At 35.3% G+C, this 18,221-nt stretch overlaps 2 protein-coding genes and 1 pseudogene across 2 annotated transcripts; 2 read left to right on the top strand and 1 right to left on the bottom strand.

The window, feature by feature from the left end:
* Nucleotides 1-2,795: 2,795 nt before the first annotated feature.
* Nucleotides 2,796-7,192, top strand: LOC114713543 (uncharacterized). The gene is given in 10 exon segments (XM_028898217.1): nt 2,796-3,281; nt 3,768-3,783; nt 3,786-3,850; nt 4,727-4,761; nt 4,918-5,038; nt 5,332-5,423; nt 5,648-5,756; nt 5,833-5,963; nt 6,226-6,274; nt 6,734-7,192. Coding segments are annotated over 10 exon segments (888 nt in total). The 5' UTR covers nt 2,796-3,089; the 3' UTR covers nt 6,812-7,192.
* Nucleotides 7,193-8,444: 1,252 nt separating this feature from the next.
* Nucleotides 8,445-12,846, bottom strand: LOC114713516 (glycerophosphodiester phosphodiesterase GDPDL7-like; annotated as a pseudogene).
* A 1,772-nt stretch (nt 12,847-14,618) lies between these two features.
* On the top strand, nt 14,619-17,973 carry LOC114713534 (VAMP-like protein YKT61). Its single transcript, XM_028898209.1, has 6 exons — nt 14,619-15,047; nt 15,566-15,663; nt 16,076-16,180; nt 16,347-16,412; nt 16,903-16,989; nt 17,510-17,973. The coding sequence occupies exons 1-6, from the start codon at nt 14,855-14,857 to the stop codon at nt 17,558-17,560; spliced, it is 600 nt and encodes a 199-aa protein (XP_028754042.1). The 5' UTR covers nt 14,619-14,854; the 3' UTR covers nt 17,561-17,973.
* The last annotated feature ends 248 nt before the right edge of the window (nt 17,974-18,221 follow it).

Here is an 18,221-nt window from a genome sequence, read left to right as displayed (position 1 = left end):
CTTCCTCTCTTTTGATGGGCACTTTTTAATTAGATTATTATATATACAAGATTTATATTTTTTTGACCATTGAGATCAGATCCCAACACAAAAAAAAAAGAGATTATATGCTTTTTTTAAAAAAAAAACAATATAGGGTGATATTACTTTTTAATAGGCTTAAAATTTAAAGAGTTCGTTTTTTTTTTGCTTTGGATGATTTATTTTTTAAAAAAAAATAGTTTTTTGTTGATATAAATACTTGTGTAAAATAGTTTTTAATGTAATATTTTAATAATGAACTTTTTTTAGCGGTAGTAAAAAAATTTGCGTTTGTACTTTGCACCGAGTGTCATTGAGTTGCTAGTTAAAAGGAAAACAAACGTGGACCAAGTCAATGTAAACATCAAATATACAGTTCTGGTAATAGCTGGTTCACATGATGTTTTGCTAGAAGCCAACAGATTGAAAATGAAAGCATATAAATTATTCAGATCAAATCTATACAGAAATTAAAACAATTAAGATGATCTGTAATTTAGACAAATCATATATTCCCTTATTAAAATTATCATACTTAATTAGTACGCATTTGTCCTCAAATTCATCAAGCACAAGTGCCCAAGATCCAATCAAAATATCAAATTTTTGTAGGTTCATAGTAGTACTACCATACTTAATTTACTGTTTTTAAGTTCAGTTACATAGTTAAAAACAACCTACATCCAGGGCAAAATGTGAGTTGATATTGATATACACGTATAACAGTGGTTTTTCTCTCATTTTTTATGTACTAATAAAAAATTTGATAAAGAATACACTCCTCCTTATATAAGAACTAAAAACTAATTTTGTAAGATTAAAAAAATTAATTAATAAATGAGTGTTGACTTTCTAAAATATTCTCTTTAATCATATGCATTGGAATTATCCCTTAATGGGAACCCACTTAAAATCAATAGGAATATTTTTAAGAAAATCATAAATTTAATAGATAAAATGGATTGAGATATTATATTTAAAATTAAATAATCTCTTACTAGAACTGCTGGGCCTAGATGGCAAAAAATGGCTGGTTCGTGTTGGCAAAATGCCAACCTGTTTAGGTGCAGGCTGCTTCAACCTGCAGTGTTTTAGGCTCGCTCCGCCAAGAGCTAGCCCCTTTTTTTTAAAAAAAAAAATTCATGCATTTATATGTTATATAACATAGTTGGAGGATTTTAACCCTCAAATTTTACCTGCACATTGTCTCATTCATATAATTGCATGTCTAAATAAACACTTTATATATATATATATATATGTAGTTATATAAAGAACATATTCTATCTTTTATTTTTCATCTATTTATTATTTTACTATACACACCTTTATAAGATTAAATAAAGATATGGTACTTATATATATAATCTACTTAATTAATTTAGATTAAAAAATTTAAATTAATTATTTATAAAAAATATGTATTAATTTTTTTAAATATCTTCTTAAATTATAAATTAGTCCTCACATTATTTTATTAAATCTATTACCCAAATTTAAGATTCCAAGTCTAATTTTAATATTTCAAACTATACCCAACTCATGCTAATAATAATTTTTCTAATTAAAAAATAATATAGGTGGGCCAGCTTGCCAGTTCACCATGGACTGACCTGTATCCATACCGCTAGCTTGCTCTTTTTTTTTTTTTTATCGGTAAGCCATCGCAAGCCTACTTTATCAATCCTGTTTTTAATTTGCTCTTATACACAGAAAGGAGTATTAATAAAAAAAATAATATACTAACAGTGAAAAACAAAAGACAAAGGCAAACTGGGATATACCTTGAAGTAGAGCTGGGAATATAGGTTGGGGCCCGCGGCCCAGCCTGCCATAAAAGAAAGGGTTAGGAGTTGGCATTTTACGAGCCCGTCAAAATGCAGGCTAGCATAACCCGAAGGTTGACCCGCCTAACCTACCATTTTTTTTCCTCCAAATTTTTCACATAAACAATATGTTATTATATTTGAAAATTTTCTTCTCTTATTTAGATTTCAATTTTCATGTTACATAATACATATGTAAACAAAAAATATTTTTTAAAAATAAGCATAATATATTTATAGCAAAAATTTAATAATTACAATCAAATATAAGACAATATTTATTACAGAAAAAAGTGTTTTAGAAAAACATGATGAATGAACTTTAAAAAAAAATAGATAAATGCACTTCTAATTTATTAAGAGATAGTGTTTTGTATCAAACATAGCATTTGTATGTAAAAAATTATAAAATTTATCGCTTGATGAGTTGATGTTAAATGTTAATCATACAAAATATTTGTAATGTATTGTTTTATATTAATATTGACTATTTTAAATGTGGTTAAACAGAATTTATACTTGTGATTGCTTTTAAAATTTTAGATCATTATTTATTAATTTAAAAAATTAAATAAAAATGAAATTTAAAAATTGAGAATTAAAAAAAAAAAAAAAAGATGGCCGCTAGCCCGCCAACCAGCTATGACAGGTTAGGATTGAGATTTTTCCAACTCGTCAGAATGCGGGTTGCTCTAATCCGTACCGCATAACCCGCGGGTTGTAACGGGTTGACCTACAACCAACAGACTCACCCATATTCCCAGCTATACCCTGAATAACGGAAAAGAACACGTAACCTCCGAACCTCACTGAGAAAAGGAAAACCTTATCCTGCTTCTTGCCATGAGCTTCGCTCGTGTGAGCCGCGAGAGAGGCTTTGTACGTGTCTTGTCGAATTTGAAAGCGACTGTGGAGGAATCGAGTGCGTCCGATTAATCTTGTTTTTCTTACGACAAAAAATTAATTAATCATGTTGGATCCCTGTTTGTTTCGGACAATAACTTGATGGATATATCGGGTAAAAAGAGTCCATAGCTTCTATACCCCATGGGATTTCACCCTCTCCCACACGCACATGATTCTGTCGTGTCAATGATTGATTTCTCGAGAAGAACGAGGGGCCCATTAGCGTCATGTGCGACGTGGCCTTTTAAGTTGTAATTGATTTCTGACGATTCAGATCGAGCGGAGTCACCATTACGCCGAGAGGGAGAAGAAAGCTCTGAAATCTTCTATGTCGAAATGGAGAAGAAGACATCTTGGGTCTGTACTGTTATTACACAGGTTTCTCTCTGCTTTGCTCTCTACGTAGCTCTCAACTTGGGCCATCCTCAGAACTTCATATATGGCGGACGTACCTCTCTTGATTTGCACTTCATCAGTGTGAAAGGAGGCTTCAGACCGCTTCAACAACAATTAGATCTCATGAAACAGGTGTTTTTTCCCTCGCTTCTCATTTTTCTTTTGATTTTGGAATTGGGTCAGTTTCTCTTTCTTCAGCTGAACTTAGTGCATCATAAAGAAAGAAATTTACTGTTTTATACTTGATACCAGTTCTCTGCTAATACAGATATAGCATTATGAAGTTGATTTTCATTTGCAGCGAGATTTTGAATTATATAATATAGGCTTATCGAAGTACATTTGCTTTTCTTCCCACATTTTCCCTGCCATACCGTGTAAATTTTATAATTGATCTGACTGCAGTGGAGTATTATATATGGATATGTTACTTTTAAAGGCGTCCCACCTATATGATGAAAGGCATGAACCAGATGTTCAGATTCATCTCCTTATCTTTTTCCCTTATTTACACATTGGAATCCACAGTCTTATTGTTGGCTCAACTAATTCTGGTCTAGCTTCTATCATTGCCCCCCTCCCAACCCCCCAAATTTAATAATTTCGTCGTTCATGAAGATGGAGAAGGTGGCAAAGACTACAGAGTAAGTTTTGTCGTGAGCAGCAGTGAACTTGGGGAAGATGATCCACTCTTTCAGAATGTAAGATCATTATTTTTCCGGGATGAGAATCCTCTTCTGTTGGTTTATTTTAACTTTTAAGAAAAATACTTATGGCCCATTTGTTATGCTCGATAAAATAGAATAGAAAGATAATGTGGATGAAAAATATTTCTCATTTTTCTAGATAAAATAAGGGCTAATATAATTTCTAATCTCAAGATCCAAACAGTAGGTTCCGGTCCTTCAAGTTTTATTTTATTTAAAACATTGGTTTCTATAATTCAATAAAAACTTGGATCATTTTACCCCTTAGTGGACCAAAACCTATGATTTGAAACTCGAGGGACCAAAACCAAAATGAGAGCAAACTGTAGGGACCAATGATTATATTAACTCATAAAATAATAACAAAAAAAGGCAGTTGCTGGTAAACAATGATAATAAAAGAAAACAAATATGGCATACTTCAATTTTTTGCGTAATGAAAAGTGAATCTTTTTCCTTTCTTGTTAGCAAATGAGGCTTTAGATGTGGTTCTTGAAGTGTATGATGACAAACTCTGAGCTGTTGAATTGGAAAAAAAAATTGTTCATGTTTTCTGTTGAAAAACTTTGTACTAAAAACCTAAGGAACTTCAACTAAATCTTTTTGCTTGTTTTAACTAGTTTAACTAAACTTTGAAATGGTCTCTGATGTTTTGACTGAAATATTAATTTATGACTAAAATTGAGGTGCCATACATATTGTTTACGTCCTTTTATGAGAATGAAAATAATGAATTATCACTGTTTGGTCTTGTTCATTGGCTGGATATTTGATCTTTATTTAAACAAGTGGTTATAATTGATTTCACTTTTATTACAAGGACATTCTGGTTCATGTTTCTGTAAGTAACGATATTTTGTTTTCCCCAAGGCTACGCAGCAGTTTCCATCACTGAGACTTCCCTGGTATGCTATCATCTGAGCAATTGACTCTGTTGGTATATTTGCATCGCATGGAAATGATGTCATCACAAAGTCCCGAATTGCCATGTATTATTTGATTAATTACTTTCCTCGTTTTGTCTTCTTAATGTGATGGTTATGAAAGGAATTCGTCTGCAGGTACAACTCATGCTCCTCTAGAACTTCAAAAAGACCAGAAGCAGGGTGCTTTGCAGAGAAGTTCAAAATATCAAATGGGAAGACGCTAGATATTATTGGTGTGGATACTGAATCACTGCAAGTATGTGCTTGTTTGTTCAAATATTTATCTGCTTATGTTTATCTTATTGATGAATTCCAATCAACGCATTTTACTAATGAATTTCTTTAGTAGAGCTGAAGAGTTTCTCATCATACATATCTGCTTATGTTTACTGATGAAATATTTGCTTAGTTTCTAATTCCATCTTAGCTCAATCCAACTTATGCATAAAAGATTGCAAAATTCTTTTTTCCTCCCTATTGGTTTTGCTGTCCGAAAGTGTGTTATTAAGCTTTAATATGTTCATCTACTATGGTTGTTTTCATATACAGAAGGAATTTGCATTGAGGGGATCACTAAGTGGTAACAGGAAGAATCAGTTGCACTGGATGATTAGAACACTAGAAAGAAACGCTAGTAACTGGTATGGTCAGTTTTTATACTTCTGCTGCGTATATAGTTAACTTAGTTTATGTATTTTGGGCATATGAAGTAACAAAAGTTTGTAGTTTGCATCAGTTTAAACCTTAGAAAACTCGTGATTTTATACGTATATCATTACAGCTTGGCTTCAAATTGATCTTTTTATTCCTTTAATGCTCAAACAAAAAAAATGTCATTCTAATAATTGATGAATTATAATTTCAGGCGCATAGTTGTTGGATACCAACCACTGGTTGCTTGTGGGGAGAATGAGAAAGTGGAGAAACAAGATGTTTTCAAGTATCTGCATAGAATGTTTATGAAACTGGAAGTGGTAAGTCTCTATGCAGTCATTAGGTATATGAGGTCTTTACCGTCTCTAACCTGACTAAGCCAATATTATTCTTCAGAACTTGTACTTGAGTGGCCAGGATTGCACTAGCCACACCCAAGAGAGTAGCGTAGCTTACATTGGGAACCCTGGCCTGACTCAGAAAGAACCCTATTCACTTTTTGTGAATGGCAACTCTTCATTAAGTCTGTGAGTACCACTTTTCAACCTCTGTTTCTGGTCATGGGCAAGGCTTTGGTACAACTTTTTAGCCTTTTGCCATCAAGTTTTCTCATAAGAATATGACAAATGAATACTTTCGGCAACTCAGTACCTTAGGACTGGTCTTTAAACTAGGTTCTTTTACATGTTCTGTTTCCATAAAAAAGTTTAATTGCAGTCTTTTACCCTAACTTGACACCTGCTACTTAGTGCTCTCTAATGAAATTTCTTTTTCTTTTGGTTCTTTTAGAGAACTGGCTAATGGGTTCCTTCTTCACAGAGTCAGCCCAATGCAAATTGTAAGTATCTAACTACCAGTAACTTTCAGTCAAGAGATATTCTGAGTTATTCCATAATATTTTCTAAAATAGCTCTGATCTACTCACCCATACATTAAATACATTGCACAAGTTTTGAGTCATGTTGTGCATAAAGAAATTCATAGAAAGCTAGATCTGATACATGTAAGATATGTATGTCAAAGGTAGGTCTTAAGGAAAAGTGCTTCATACATGCATGCTCGCTCGCGCACATTGCTTATTTCTCCATGATTTGTTTGCTCTACCATTCTTTATGAACCACGTTCACCTAAGAACTAGATTGGATCATTTATGTTTGCATAGAATCTGAGGAATAAATTAGACTGTTCATGACTTGTGAATAATGCGATTTGTTGTAGATTTTATATATGTCTTTTGATGATATTGGTTTTTCTCTTGCATGTCATGATTGTTTGAAGTTTCATCTTTCCATGGCAGGTAACGTACTATATTAATTCATCTGGTGAAATTGCGTACAAAACTGTACTGCAGCAGAAGGGAAGAGAGGCGATGTAAATATATATCCAGTTGATGGTCCATTGTTACTTATTCTTTCAAGATTAGGTTGCTTTAAAGCCATAATTTTCTGTCCCATTTTATTTATCCTATTTCCCAATTTTCTTATCAAACTGCAAGAACTAAAAGCTCTCCACTTTGAAGAAGTTCATTCTTTTAATGTATTCAGGGCTGTTGTGAGGAACAATTTGGTGATTGATTCTTCAGCTTTAGGTTCTTCTGATAAGTTTTGTAGCGTTGCAAAGCTTTAGTGTTTAGTTTAAGATTCTTGTCCAGGAATGGTTAAAGAAGTTCTTGAGATTCATTTGCTGCACTCTATATTTTCTGCTCTCAGGTTTTGGTCATTTTTCAAGCATATTGTTTGTAATTTTATGAGTGTTAGCTTGAAAAGTTTATAGATTTTTTTTAATCAGCTCAAAATAAGTGGATTTTTTTTTTTAAAGCATTAATAATAAGAGTTAATTACAGGATAAATTAGGGATAAAAATACGCATATCTTAAATTAATTGGAATAGGTACCTGATGACAGGTACCAAAGGGTTTTTTCCCCTGTTTCGAATGAACCTTGATTTATTTTAATAAGTTTTGTTTTTTTTTTGGCATATTAGTATAACTAAGAAATATGCCATTAACTTTTTTTTTCATGAGGCACAACTATCCTCTTTTAAAGTATCATCGACTATGATTTAAAATGATAATCAATTTTATTAAAAAAAAATGCAATGTCTACAATTGAGCTTCATGATGTGTAATTTCTACAATTAACCTGGCAATAACAACATCTGTACTTTATTATTATTTTCAGTTCAATTGTAGGCATTTCATTAAGATGGTAATTATTTTTTTCCTAATTTGTTAAGTCTTGATATTATAAAAAAGTTGTTAATCTTAAGTTAGAAGTTGTTAAAACTTGTTGCAATATTATTTTTTTCCAACTCAACTGTAGGAAATATGCATTTGCTGAACATAAGAGTATTTCTGTTATTTTCTACATTTTTATAAAACCAATTTAGATTTTTCCTCATTGGCTATTAGATCTTTGATTTGGAATTTAGGGAGGATTTGACAACTCTCAAAAGTGCTTTTAAGAAGTTTTTTTACAAAATGAGATAAATTTCCTTCATATATTTTTTTATAACCCGTAAAAATATTTTTAAAACTATAGTTTGGTTTCTATTCAAATTTTTTTAGGTTTTTTTTGGGGGTACTTTTTGGGTCATTTTCTCAAAATCCATCTGCAAACGATTTAGCCCAAAGCGATAAAGTCAGGGCCCGTAAATAAAACCCCAAGACCAGCGACGAGTGAATGACGAAACTGCCACCGCTTTTTTCGTCGCCAACGAGTAACATGAAGGGCCGCCTTGTCAAAAGGGAAAAGGAGCTACATTATTTAATTGCTCGTCGCTTGTTGGAGGCAAGCTAGGGTTTTCTCCATCCACACTCCATCTTAGAATGAGGCGGACTCTTCGAACTTCAGTGCGTCACACTGAAATCTCGAAGACGATCAGCCGATGATTTCCCCGAAACCCTTGAGCAGCATCAGCAGCATCTCTCTTTCTCTCTCTCTGTCTCCATATCCATATATATACGCACATACATTACTTCTTTCTTTGTTCTTTCTTTTCCCTTTTTCCTCTCTCTCTCTCTCTCTCTCTCTCTCTCTGTGTGGCTGTGATGAAGGTTTCGGAGTGTGGAGGGATCAGCAGACGTGAAGGTAAGGCTTGCCGTTGGCGGGGCGACGATATCAGGGGCCTTCCTGGTGGAAATGACTCTGGTCATTTTCTCCGCTAAGGAACCGATGTTGTTGCAGCCCGGGAGCTCTTGCTTTCCGCCGATGTATCCCATGCTATCGACCTGAGCCTCCTTATGGGAAAAAAGGCCCTTTTGTCTTCTTACGAAGTTGCTCTTCCTCACAGCTTTTCTTTTGTTATTCACTTTGTCTGTCCTCTGTTTTAGCTGATAAACCCATAGAAGATAATTCGACGCCTCTTAAGATCATGTTTCAAACGAGGCAATGAATGTATCAGTTCTACTACGTTGGAACACTTTCTTTCCTTCGTTCCAAATAATTCTTGGACCCCAAGCCCGTTCTCTCTTTGGATGCCGAGAAAGCCCTTTATGTAGGAGAGAGGTTCTATGTCCGCCACCGCCCTCACTGTCAAGATCAAGGTCATGTATGGTTAGGGATGTTTGGAATGAGAGAATGAACGAATCAGTCCGATGACGAGACAGTTTCTTTCATTCTCTCATTCCATACATCATCTAATCAAACATAACTTTAATTCATTGCTTGAGAAATGCTGCTGTGGTAAGATAGTCATTTATTTGGGATCGTCATCAGGCGAAAAAAGAAAATGTTTGACTCGGTTATTCTAACTGGTTGTAAAGTGAAATCATTATTCAGAGTTTTTGCACCGAGTTCATGGTACCTGTAAATGTTGGAGACTGGTAGTTGGGAGTAGAGGGAAAGAGGAGGATCCAGTGTTTAAATTGTTAACTTCTGTGCCATATTTATATCTAATAATCTAACAAAAATGTTCTGTTTTAAAAATAAATTGTGAGCTAACCCCTGATGCATTCCATTGTCGAGATATCTTATGATAATTGAACTGATGCTAAGGAACGAAATCTGAAGAGCTAGGTCTACACTCTACGATTATCTGAATAACATCACAGCGCAGCTATAAGTACACCATAAACAGTGAAGATAAGTAGATCAAGATCGGCAGCATTTATAGAGGCAGCTTTAGAGGATGCTGGAGGTGTATTCGGCGGGGATGCAGAAGTAGCAGGCCCAGGGTTGGCTTTTCTGGCGTTGTTTACTGCTGGAAGTGGTGGATCAACAACGTTTTGAAGAGGTGGAAGTGGTGCTTCTGCCGGTGGCCTTAACTCTGGCGTAATGGAGTTTATTAGGTCACCAGGGTTGGCTGCAATGAAGGAAAAACTGTGTTTTGGAGGATTAGGATTGCTACATGGGCTCCCTGCGTATTAGACAATGGCAATATGTCATGAACTTTTGTTTATCTTAACGCTTGTAAATTTTTATTTTTCTTTGGTAGTACGGAAATTTGCATTTGCTGGGATGAAATAAGAATGGGTAATACTTACTCATATATCTATTGGCTGTGGCTGGAAATGCTGTTACGATTCCATCAACCGCCGCAATTTGGATTAGAGTAGCAATCTCCACGTAAGGATCTGAGTAGTAATCAAATGCTAGGGAGATGTACTCATTTTTCAGAAGATGGACAAATACTGTGAGGTTTGCATCTTTCATTTCTTTAACAACATTTGTCATTCCAGTAGTGAAGGAATCGGATGTTGTTATTATAGAGCTTTTTGGAAGGTTTACTGCATTTGCGTACTTCTTGATTTCCTGGACTGTTGTCCCTGGTGCATCGCCTATTTTCTCTTCGATTAGAAGAACCCTTCTGTAAGATTGGATATCCTTAAACTTGGATAGCACTGAGGTGTCATCTGATTGGATCATAACTTCTTGTGTGGATTGTTTGTCAAAGGTTGCATTGCTCAAGGCTGTGCTAACATTGCCAACGATGTCAAGACCCTTATTTGATGCGAGGTAGGCAGCATTCTGTGAAACAAACAAATAAATTGAGTAAAAGTCTGTATTTTTTTAAGGAAAAACATTGTAGGCCGTAGGGTAGCTGCGTACCTGTATGTTTATGAGAATGCCAGAAACTGCCTTCACCTTGGCCATCTCCAAAAATTCGGAGAGGGTGACAAATTTACCACTGTTTTTGTCTATTGGGTTCCTTTGAAAGCCATCGCTGACATAAGGGCTAGCAATTTGAGCTGAAACAATAAATTTGTTAGTGAGTGCTGTTTAAATCTTCTGATCCCATGGCTAGATTTGTATGTTAATTGTTTGTTTTTATTGAACATTACGTTTTAAGGTCTGAATCTCTCTCCATGTCAGGTCAAAGGAGAAGATACCACTTTCGGATTGAATTTCGGGTACTTTGGAAGATTTAGTCATAAATTGACTCATGGCTGTGGTAGATCCCATTAGATCAGCAGTGTCAGAGCAGAAGGCAACTCCATCTTTTGTCATCTGAACTGAGCAATCTATAATGTCGGCCCCGTCATTTATTGCTTGGTGATATGCAAGATCAGTGCAGCCTGGATAAACACCACTTGCTCCGTCACTGCTGATGACCAAAACTTTTCCTGCGAAAGCAAATGATATTTATTATGATATAGCCTCTCTGTACTTCATGTTTGAGGTTCTGATTTGGATCATTGCAAGATTGGTATGATACCTTTTGTAGGCTTGGTGATTTTATATGCCAAGCATGCTGCAGAAATAACGAAGTTGTGGGAGTTAGACTTGTTGGCTGTGGGTTGGGCTCTCTTGGTTATGTACTTATGCTGTGGCAAAAACAAAGATAAGGAAATGAAGGATCAAAGGTTTGGTATCATCTTACCGATGGCTGCTGATGCTGTTGATGGGAAATCAGTGGCAAAACCATCGACAGAAGCGCTATTATCTAAAAATTGCAGGTACTCAACAGAAGGATCATAGCTATAGTTATAACTTGCAATGAGATCATTACCAAAACCAGACGCATATACTTCTAATCCCAGTTTATGTGCATCAGCTGCTAGTGTTGTGGGAGGCCCTAAGTATCCGTCTGGCTTGATCGGCCATATGTATTCTTTTGGAACCATGATCCCTGATGCAAATAACTTGATTGTTGTGAGATCCTTGGCTATGAAACCGTATGTCTGGTTGGTCGAGGATTCAACTTCACTGGAGTCAAGAAACTGGAGGATGACCTTTGTAATAGCCTTGTTCACTCTCCCATTGATGCTCTTCAAGAAACTAATCTCTGGAGATGAAACGAAGGCTATGCTGGAAGAACTCAATGCTTTCATTGTAAAATCTTCCATATTTAATCCGTGCTGGGCGTAGAATGCTGCATGCTGCACCAGCTCAATCAATTACATTATTACATTTAAAAAGTTTTGTGTGAGAGAATATGATCTAATTTTGCCTGAAGATTGAGAGAGAGAACCTGGACATTCAACCAGAGCCTTGGGGGTTCACTCTTTATTATGTCATCAAGAGTGGCAATTGGATACTGGCCATCATACACAGGGGGTCGAGAATATATTGCTTGATTCACTGTGGACGAGGTGGCAACCGGTAAATTGTAAATTGTCACGTTCTAACTTACCATAGATTGGTATGTATGCACTATAAGGTTTGTGTTTTTATATTCTCCTCCATAATTTCATAGGTCGTTCTTTGTTTCAGGTTGAGTTTTCCCTGGACCTAAACAGAAAATGAAAATGAATATTGATTTCTTTCCTTTTAATACAAGGTCGTGCTCTATACTTTCTATTTTGTTGTGACATGCTAATTTGATTTTGATACTGGGAATCTTGTGTTTCTTCTGGCAATGAGAAAATGAAGCTGCATTGGTGACTTACTTTGCACATTTTGTGCTAGCTGTTTAGCTGTATAATCCACTGAGAACCATGCTGTGAGATTCTTGCCATTAACGTTGTAGGTTTTTTGACCTTTAGGATCAAATTGTGCGACGTTGGTTGCATTGTCAAGCCTAATGTCTGTCAGACACAAACCAGCCCCATCTTTTGTCATCTGAAGATTGCACAAGATTACTAAATCTGGCAAACTTGTGTCCACTGCAATATTAATTGCATATTCTGTGCCTTCTGGGAAAACCCCGGATAACCCACCCCGGGCTACTACAAGCGGTCGTCTTCCTGCAAATGATGTGCGAAGAGCATCAATTACCATGATGTTTATAGTTTTTAGGTTATATTTGGTACATAGATTCTTAATGTAACGAGTATAATGAAGTAACTGTGGAATCTGAGCCCATGAATTAGATACCATAGTTTATGGGTTGAGTAAATCAATAAATCATGTTCATGACTCATCATTGGCACCATTTTTATAGATTTTACTGATAATTTGGGATCAATAATAGACATAAATTTGTTACCAGGTGATTTCTAAGAAACATTTTCAGAAATTAATACCAAACATGAGAAAAGCTGAAAAATTGGAAGGGGGAAAAAAAAACAAATCCCCACAGTAGACGAAACAAACACCATGATTACCATTTAATGTTGACCAGTTCTGCGCAGGAGTAGCACGAGGCTGTGGGTTCGCAGGATTACTTGGATTTGCTATGCTCTGGGCTATTGCTTGTATGAACAAGGAAACAAAAAACAAGCTTGTGATCATATTCCTAGCCTGCTACAATTTAAAATTCTAGTCAATTTAGATCATAGCCATTGAGGGTTTCTAGGAAATGCAGCAACTTGGTTCATAGTTGTATAACGTTCATGTTGCCTTAAATTTCTTTGTGCCGTTTTCAGTTGCTGGTATTTTATGTTTTCACAGATCTATTGTTTCACAGCATCATTAAATGAAAACATTGAAAACAAATCAAATTGCATTTAAGGATTTCCCTGCCTTTGCTGTTTTTTTCATCAGAAGATTAGAACATCCATCGTTGAAGAAGTTAATGCCAGTTCACGTTATGCATAGATCCAACCGAAAACTGTCATGCATTTGACTACATGCTAGAACCTAGAGGTATCGCATAAAATATGTGAAAAAGAAAAGGGTTTTGAATTGTCATTCCCAGAAACCCATACAATTAATCCTGCTCTGTTTTGCTGTATGAAGCAGACATTCCCCCAGGTTTCGATGAAATTCCTCCAAGGAGAAAGTGAGGAAAAGAAATTTAATGGATGAGTAAGGATTGAGTGCTTCCAATTTTTTCCCCCCCACTTGCTTCCCACGACGCATCTCAAGCTTGAATTTGCTGGTCAGGATTTCTTGCAAGTTCTTTGTCTAATTATTTACTATATTTGGTTTGTCTTGCTTATTCTTTAAACGAGACTTGATTTGCTGAAATCTGAACGGGAGATTATATTTGAGTAGATTAATATATTAATCTAATTAACTAACGGTATTGATTTATTATTTCTTGTAAACAGCACACCCAAGCTAAACTTCAGGTCCAAAAACATCCAAACCAAACTATCTGTGTTTATATTTTGGTTAAAATATATATTTGGTTCTTTTATTTTGTATAAGGTTTCAATTTGGTTATTTAACTTTAAAAAGTATATTTTTAATCCGTTAACCCTAAAAAATTTTCAAAAAAATAATAACATTAAGATCTTAAATGTTGATAAAATATTATCAAATACTAACATATTAAGTTTAATTTCTAAAATATCCATAATTGTTACAAAAAATCATCACCCCTAATGATTTTAGGGTTAAAGGACGAAATATATGCTTTTTAAAGTTAAGGGGTCAAATTGAAACTTTATACAAAGTTAAAGGACCAAATGGATACTTTAACCTTATTTTTTTTCCTTCTTTTTTATATAAATTACCAAGTTTAAAGCTATGCATTTATATATTAAAAAAAACAACGAAAAATGTATATTATGATAAAAATGAAATTTAAATTTAAATTTTCTTAATTTATGAAAGGAAAAAAAACTGAATCATTCTAAATATCTAATAAATGATTTTTTTTTAACAAAAAAACTCATTTTTCGCATACAAATGGTGTAAATTCCGTATACTAACGTTGTCCTTTGATTCCGGTCAAAAAAAAAAAAAAACGTTGTCCTTTGATGAAAATAAAAAGACTTTTGGTAGTTTGCTAATTAAGGAATGAATGAGACAAAAGAATAACGGGAATAACGACGGTATTCTGTTCTTGGACACCAAAGGTTGCTCCTTTTTTTTTTGAGCAAACCAAAGGTTGCTCCTTTACATAAGAAAAATACCGGCGATGTCGGCTCCGTTTTTAATTGGCCCCAGTTCAAGAGTTCCACAAATCCCAAATACTCCCCGCCGCAGCAGAACACCTCATCACCATTCGTTGTGGGAGTCGAATACTTTTGTTTGATGTTTGAATAGTTTTAATCTTTTGGTTACGTACATTTCTAATTTCAGCTTTCTCTGTTACCGACGATTACGAAGCAAGAGAGAACGTATAGAGAAGGGGGAGACGGAGGGAGATGAAGATCACAGCTTTGTTGGTGCTTAAATGCAGCTCGGATGGATCCGATCCGGTTATACTGGCTAATGCTTCCAATGTAAGTCACTTCGGTTACTTCCAACGCTCCAGCGTCAAGGAGTTCATCGTCTTTGTGGGTCGTACGGTTGCCAAACGCACCCCTCAGGGCCAACGCCAATCCGTCCAGCACGAGGGTTCGTCTTCCCCTTGATTCGGATGTGCTTTAAGGGTTTTAGGGCCTCTAGTCTCGATTATTTGCTCCTGGTTTGTGGAGCCTGAATTATGGGTTTTGGGTCGCTTCCGGGAAATGAAGGGAGTTTTTTTTTTTTTGGGTGGTGATTGTTGATCGCTTATTTGATTTATTCCGATGGGTGGCAATATACCCATGCCGATTAAATTTCCTGAATTTCTCATGAATTATGGGTTTGTTTGCGAATCATCATGAAATCACTGTCGCAAGAGACTTTTTTTGATCCCTTAGTACTTGCGGCTTGAATTCAGCTCTGCTCATTGAGATGAAGCTTAAATGATGCTTGTGGATCTTAGGGGACAACAAGATAGCTGGAAATAATTCTTTCTTGACAGCGATTTTCAGTGTTGGGCGATTTTTACTTTTGGATGGGCGAACATCAATTTCTTTTGAGTATCTGCTTATTCGCCTCTTCGAAAAATTGAGTTGATTCTGATCTAATTTATGTTTTTTCTTTTGTAGAGTATAAGGTGCATTCGTACAACAGAAATGGCCTTTGTGCGTTGGGATTTATGGATGATCACTACCCTGTTCGAAGTGCATTTTCTCTTCTTAATCAGGTGAGTTCAATGTGGGCTTTTCAATAGATTTACTTTCACCCCCACGCTGAGGAGTATTATCGAAGCAGCGTGTAACTTCTTTTGCTGATTTTTTTTTATAGGTTGATTTGAATGTATAATTTAATCTTATTCTAATATTATAAACGAAGGAAAATCACTTAAGTTACTTGAACAGCTGCTATCTGTAATTCCATTGCCCCACTGACAGGCTGACAACTATTAATACAGATATTTCCTCATTGCTTAGATGATCCTAGCATTGGCATTTCTGATCCGACACTTTTGAGTGAATCTATTTGAACTACATTAAATTGTAGATACGTGTCAGGTTGAAGTATCTGTGACATAGCATATAATGTATAACACGCATAAAATATATGATAATAAACATGATGTCTTGCTGCTCTTGCAGGTGCTGGATGAATATACTAAAAGTTTTGGTGAGTCATGGAGAAGTGTTCAAGCAGACAGTACCCAACCATGGCCATATTTGAACGATGCCCTGACAAAATTCCAGGTATCTATGTATACTTCATTGTATCAGCTTCAGCTGAAGGGAGTCTTGTTGGATTGTGTTAATTGTACAAGTAGTGAAGTCTTTCTTTCTCTGTTCTGTGGCTTTCTACACAGCATGTTTTCAGTCTTGACTAAAACCCCCGTATTCTTGCTTCTGTTAAACCCAGGACCCAGCAGAGGCTGATAAGTTGTTAAAAATCCAGAGAGAACTGGATGAAACAAAAATCATCCTTGTAAGTATTGAGTTATTGCAAAACAATATTATTCCCTGCATTTCTTGTCCACCACATATTCTTATCTTCTGTTTGACATTGTTTTCTTCCTTCAATTTAAGCTTTGCTGTCATGTTGTTGGTTATTCCATAAGAAATCGTTCTATGCTTGAGATCTTGATTTTTTTTTTGTTTGATTATCACTCTGCTATTATAAATATGAAATCTATAATTCTAAATTATTTCCTTCCTCAATGAGATGGTGATATCTTAATTCTTATGTGAAAATTTTATAGTGCTTCTTATTTGGGTTATTAATTGCTCGGTTGCTATCCTATCATGTATCGGTCTCTTCTTAATCTGCGTTCAATTGGTTACCTATGTGACGTTTTGAAACATGGATTTAAGAACCACATGATAGAGACATGACAGAGTTTCTATCCTCGATGTTATTTTGGGCTCAATGTATGATTTATTCTCTCTCTTCTTCTTTTTTTTTTTTTCATTTACAGCATAAAACTATCGATAGTGTCCTTGCAAGAGGGGAAAGGTTGGACAGTTTAGTTGATAAGAGTTCTGATCTGAGCGCAGCATCCCAGGTATGTTAATACAGCTCCTGAGTGCAGACAGTTATTGTGACGCTCGTCTTTCACTTACCCAAGTGAAGATGTAACTTTGGATAACATTATGTTTCCTAGCATGTGCTGAGTTAGGCTAGATCAAGACAACATATATAATCCATCATCATTCGCTCCCATGATAATACTGGAGAAATCTGGGGCTTTACAGGTGCTTTGCTAAGTGGCCCTTTTTTTTTTTTTTTTTTTTGGGGGTTGCGATGCAGACTTTTGAAGGGGGGTTTATAGGTGCTTGGCTCCGTGGATTTTTGAAAGGCAAATGGAATTCGTTTCATTTTCATAAATGACTATATAAGCATGAAAAGAGAATATTTTGTTCTCAAATCAGCTATCAATCTCATCCTTTTCGTTTTCCAATTTTTATTTTGACATCTGGGTTGCTACATGTATGATTCCCTGTATGAGATAAATTAAGAATTGAGTGTTATTGCCAACTGGTTGGAATGCTGACACAAGAACTTGATTATGTTGTTTGAAACAGATGTTCTACAAGCAGGCCAAAAAAACCAACCAGTGTTGTACCATATTGTAAAGTTTTCAAGGGTAACGTTATCCTGTAATGGCATTCCCCTACCTGAGCTGATGTTGAGGCTGTTTCATGAGGAGAAAATTGCTTCATATGTCTATATCTCTCCATTGATTGCATAGTGAAATTGTGTGGATTCTCCCTCTATATTCTGCATAGCGAAAGGAAACTCATTAGTGGATAGAAGTCTTGTATTGGTTGAAATATGCCTTCACCCCTTTGGTGATAAATTATCATTAGCAATAATATTGTCTGTAATTCTTCCTACAAGCTTTAGTTTAAAAATACATGATATATCTTGCTACCCATTCCATGTTACTCAACATATCTCAGCCTGTGGGTTCTCATATTTTTAGATAGATTTGATGTATAAATTTAAGTACATTAAGTTGATTAAACATCCTGCTTTTCCCCCTGAATGGAATAATTTAAATACATACCCCTCACAATATGAAGAGCTTACCCTAGAACTCGAGTGCCATCGGACCAAAAAACCACTGGTAACTATCCGGTTTTTGGGTTCCTCTAGGAACTTGCGTTTTTGCATTACTATTTTCAAATCCTGCTTGTGTCATTCGAACAACGAAATACGCAATTATGGAGAAGTGTTAATTTCGTGGTTCAAATATACGTCTATCTTATATGCGAAATCGTCTCCGATGTATGG

Source organism: Neltuma alba, unplaced genomic scaffold (genome assembly GCF_004799145.2).
Source record: "Neltuma alba isolate B1F8T4 unplaced genomic scaffold, ASM479914v2 tig00011430_pilon, whole genome shotgun sequence".
Lineage (NCBI taxonomy): Eukaryota > Viridiplantae > Streptophyta > Magnoliopsida > Fabales > Fabaceae > Neltuma > Neltuma alba.
Note: the sequence above shows the minus strand (reverse complement) of the source record. Positions and strands in the feature narration are given on the sequence as shown.

What these genes read in the sequence shown, in the direction of transcription:
- LOC114713534 (XM_028898209.1), top strand. Translation starts at nt 14,855, where the DNA reads ATGAAGATCACAGCTTTGTTGGTGCTTAAATGCAGCTCGGATGGATCC. An exon ending in CCAATCCGTCCAGCACGAGG is followed by an intron (nt 15,048 to 15,565) that starts GTTCGTCTTCCC and finishes TTTCTTTTGTAG; the next exon opens with AGTATAAGGTGCATTCGTAC. An exon ending in ATGAAACAAAAATCATCCTT is followed by an intron (nt 16,413 to 16,902) that starts GTAAGTATTGAG and finishes TTTCATTTACAG; the next exon opens with CATAAAACTATCGATAGTGT.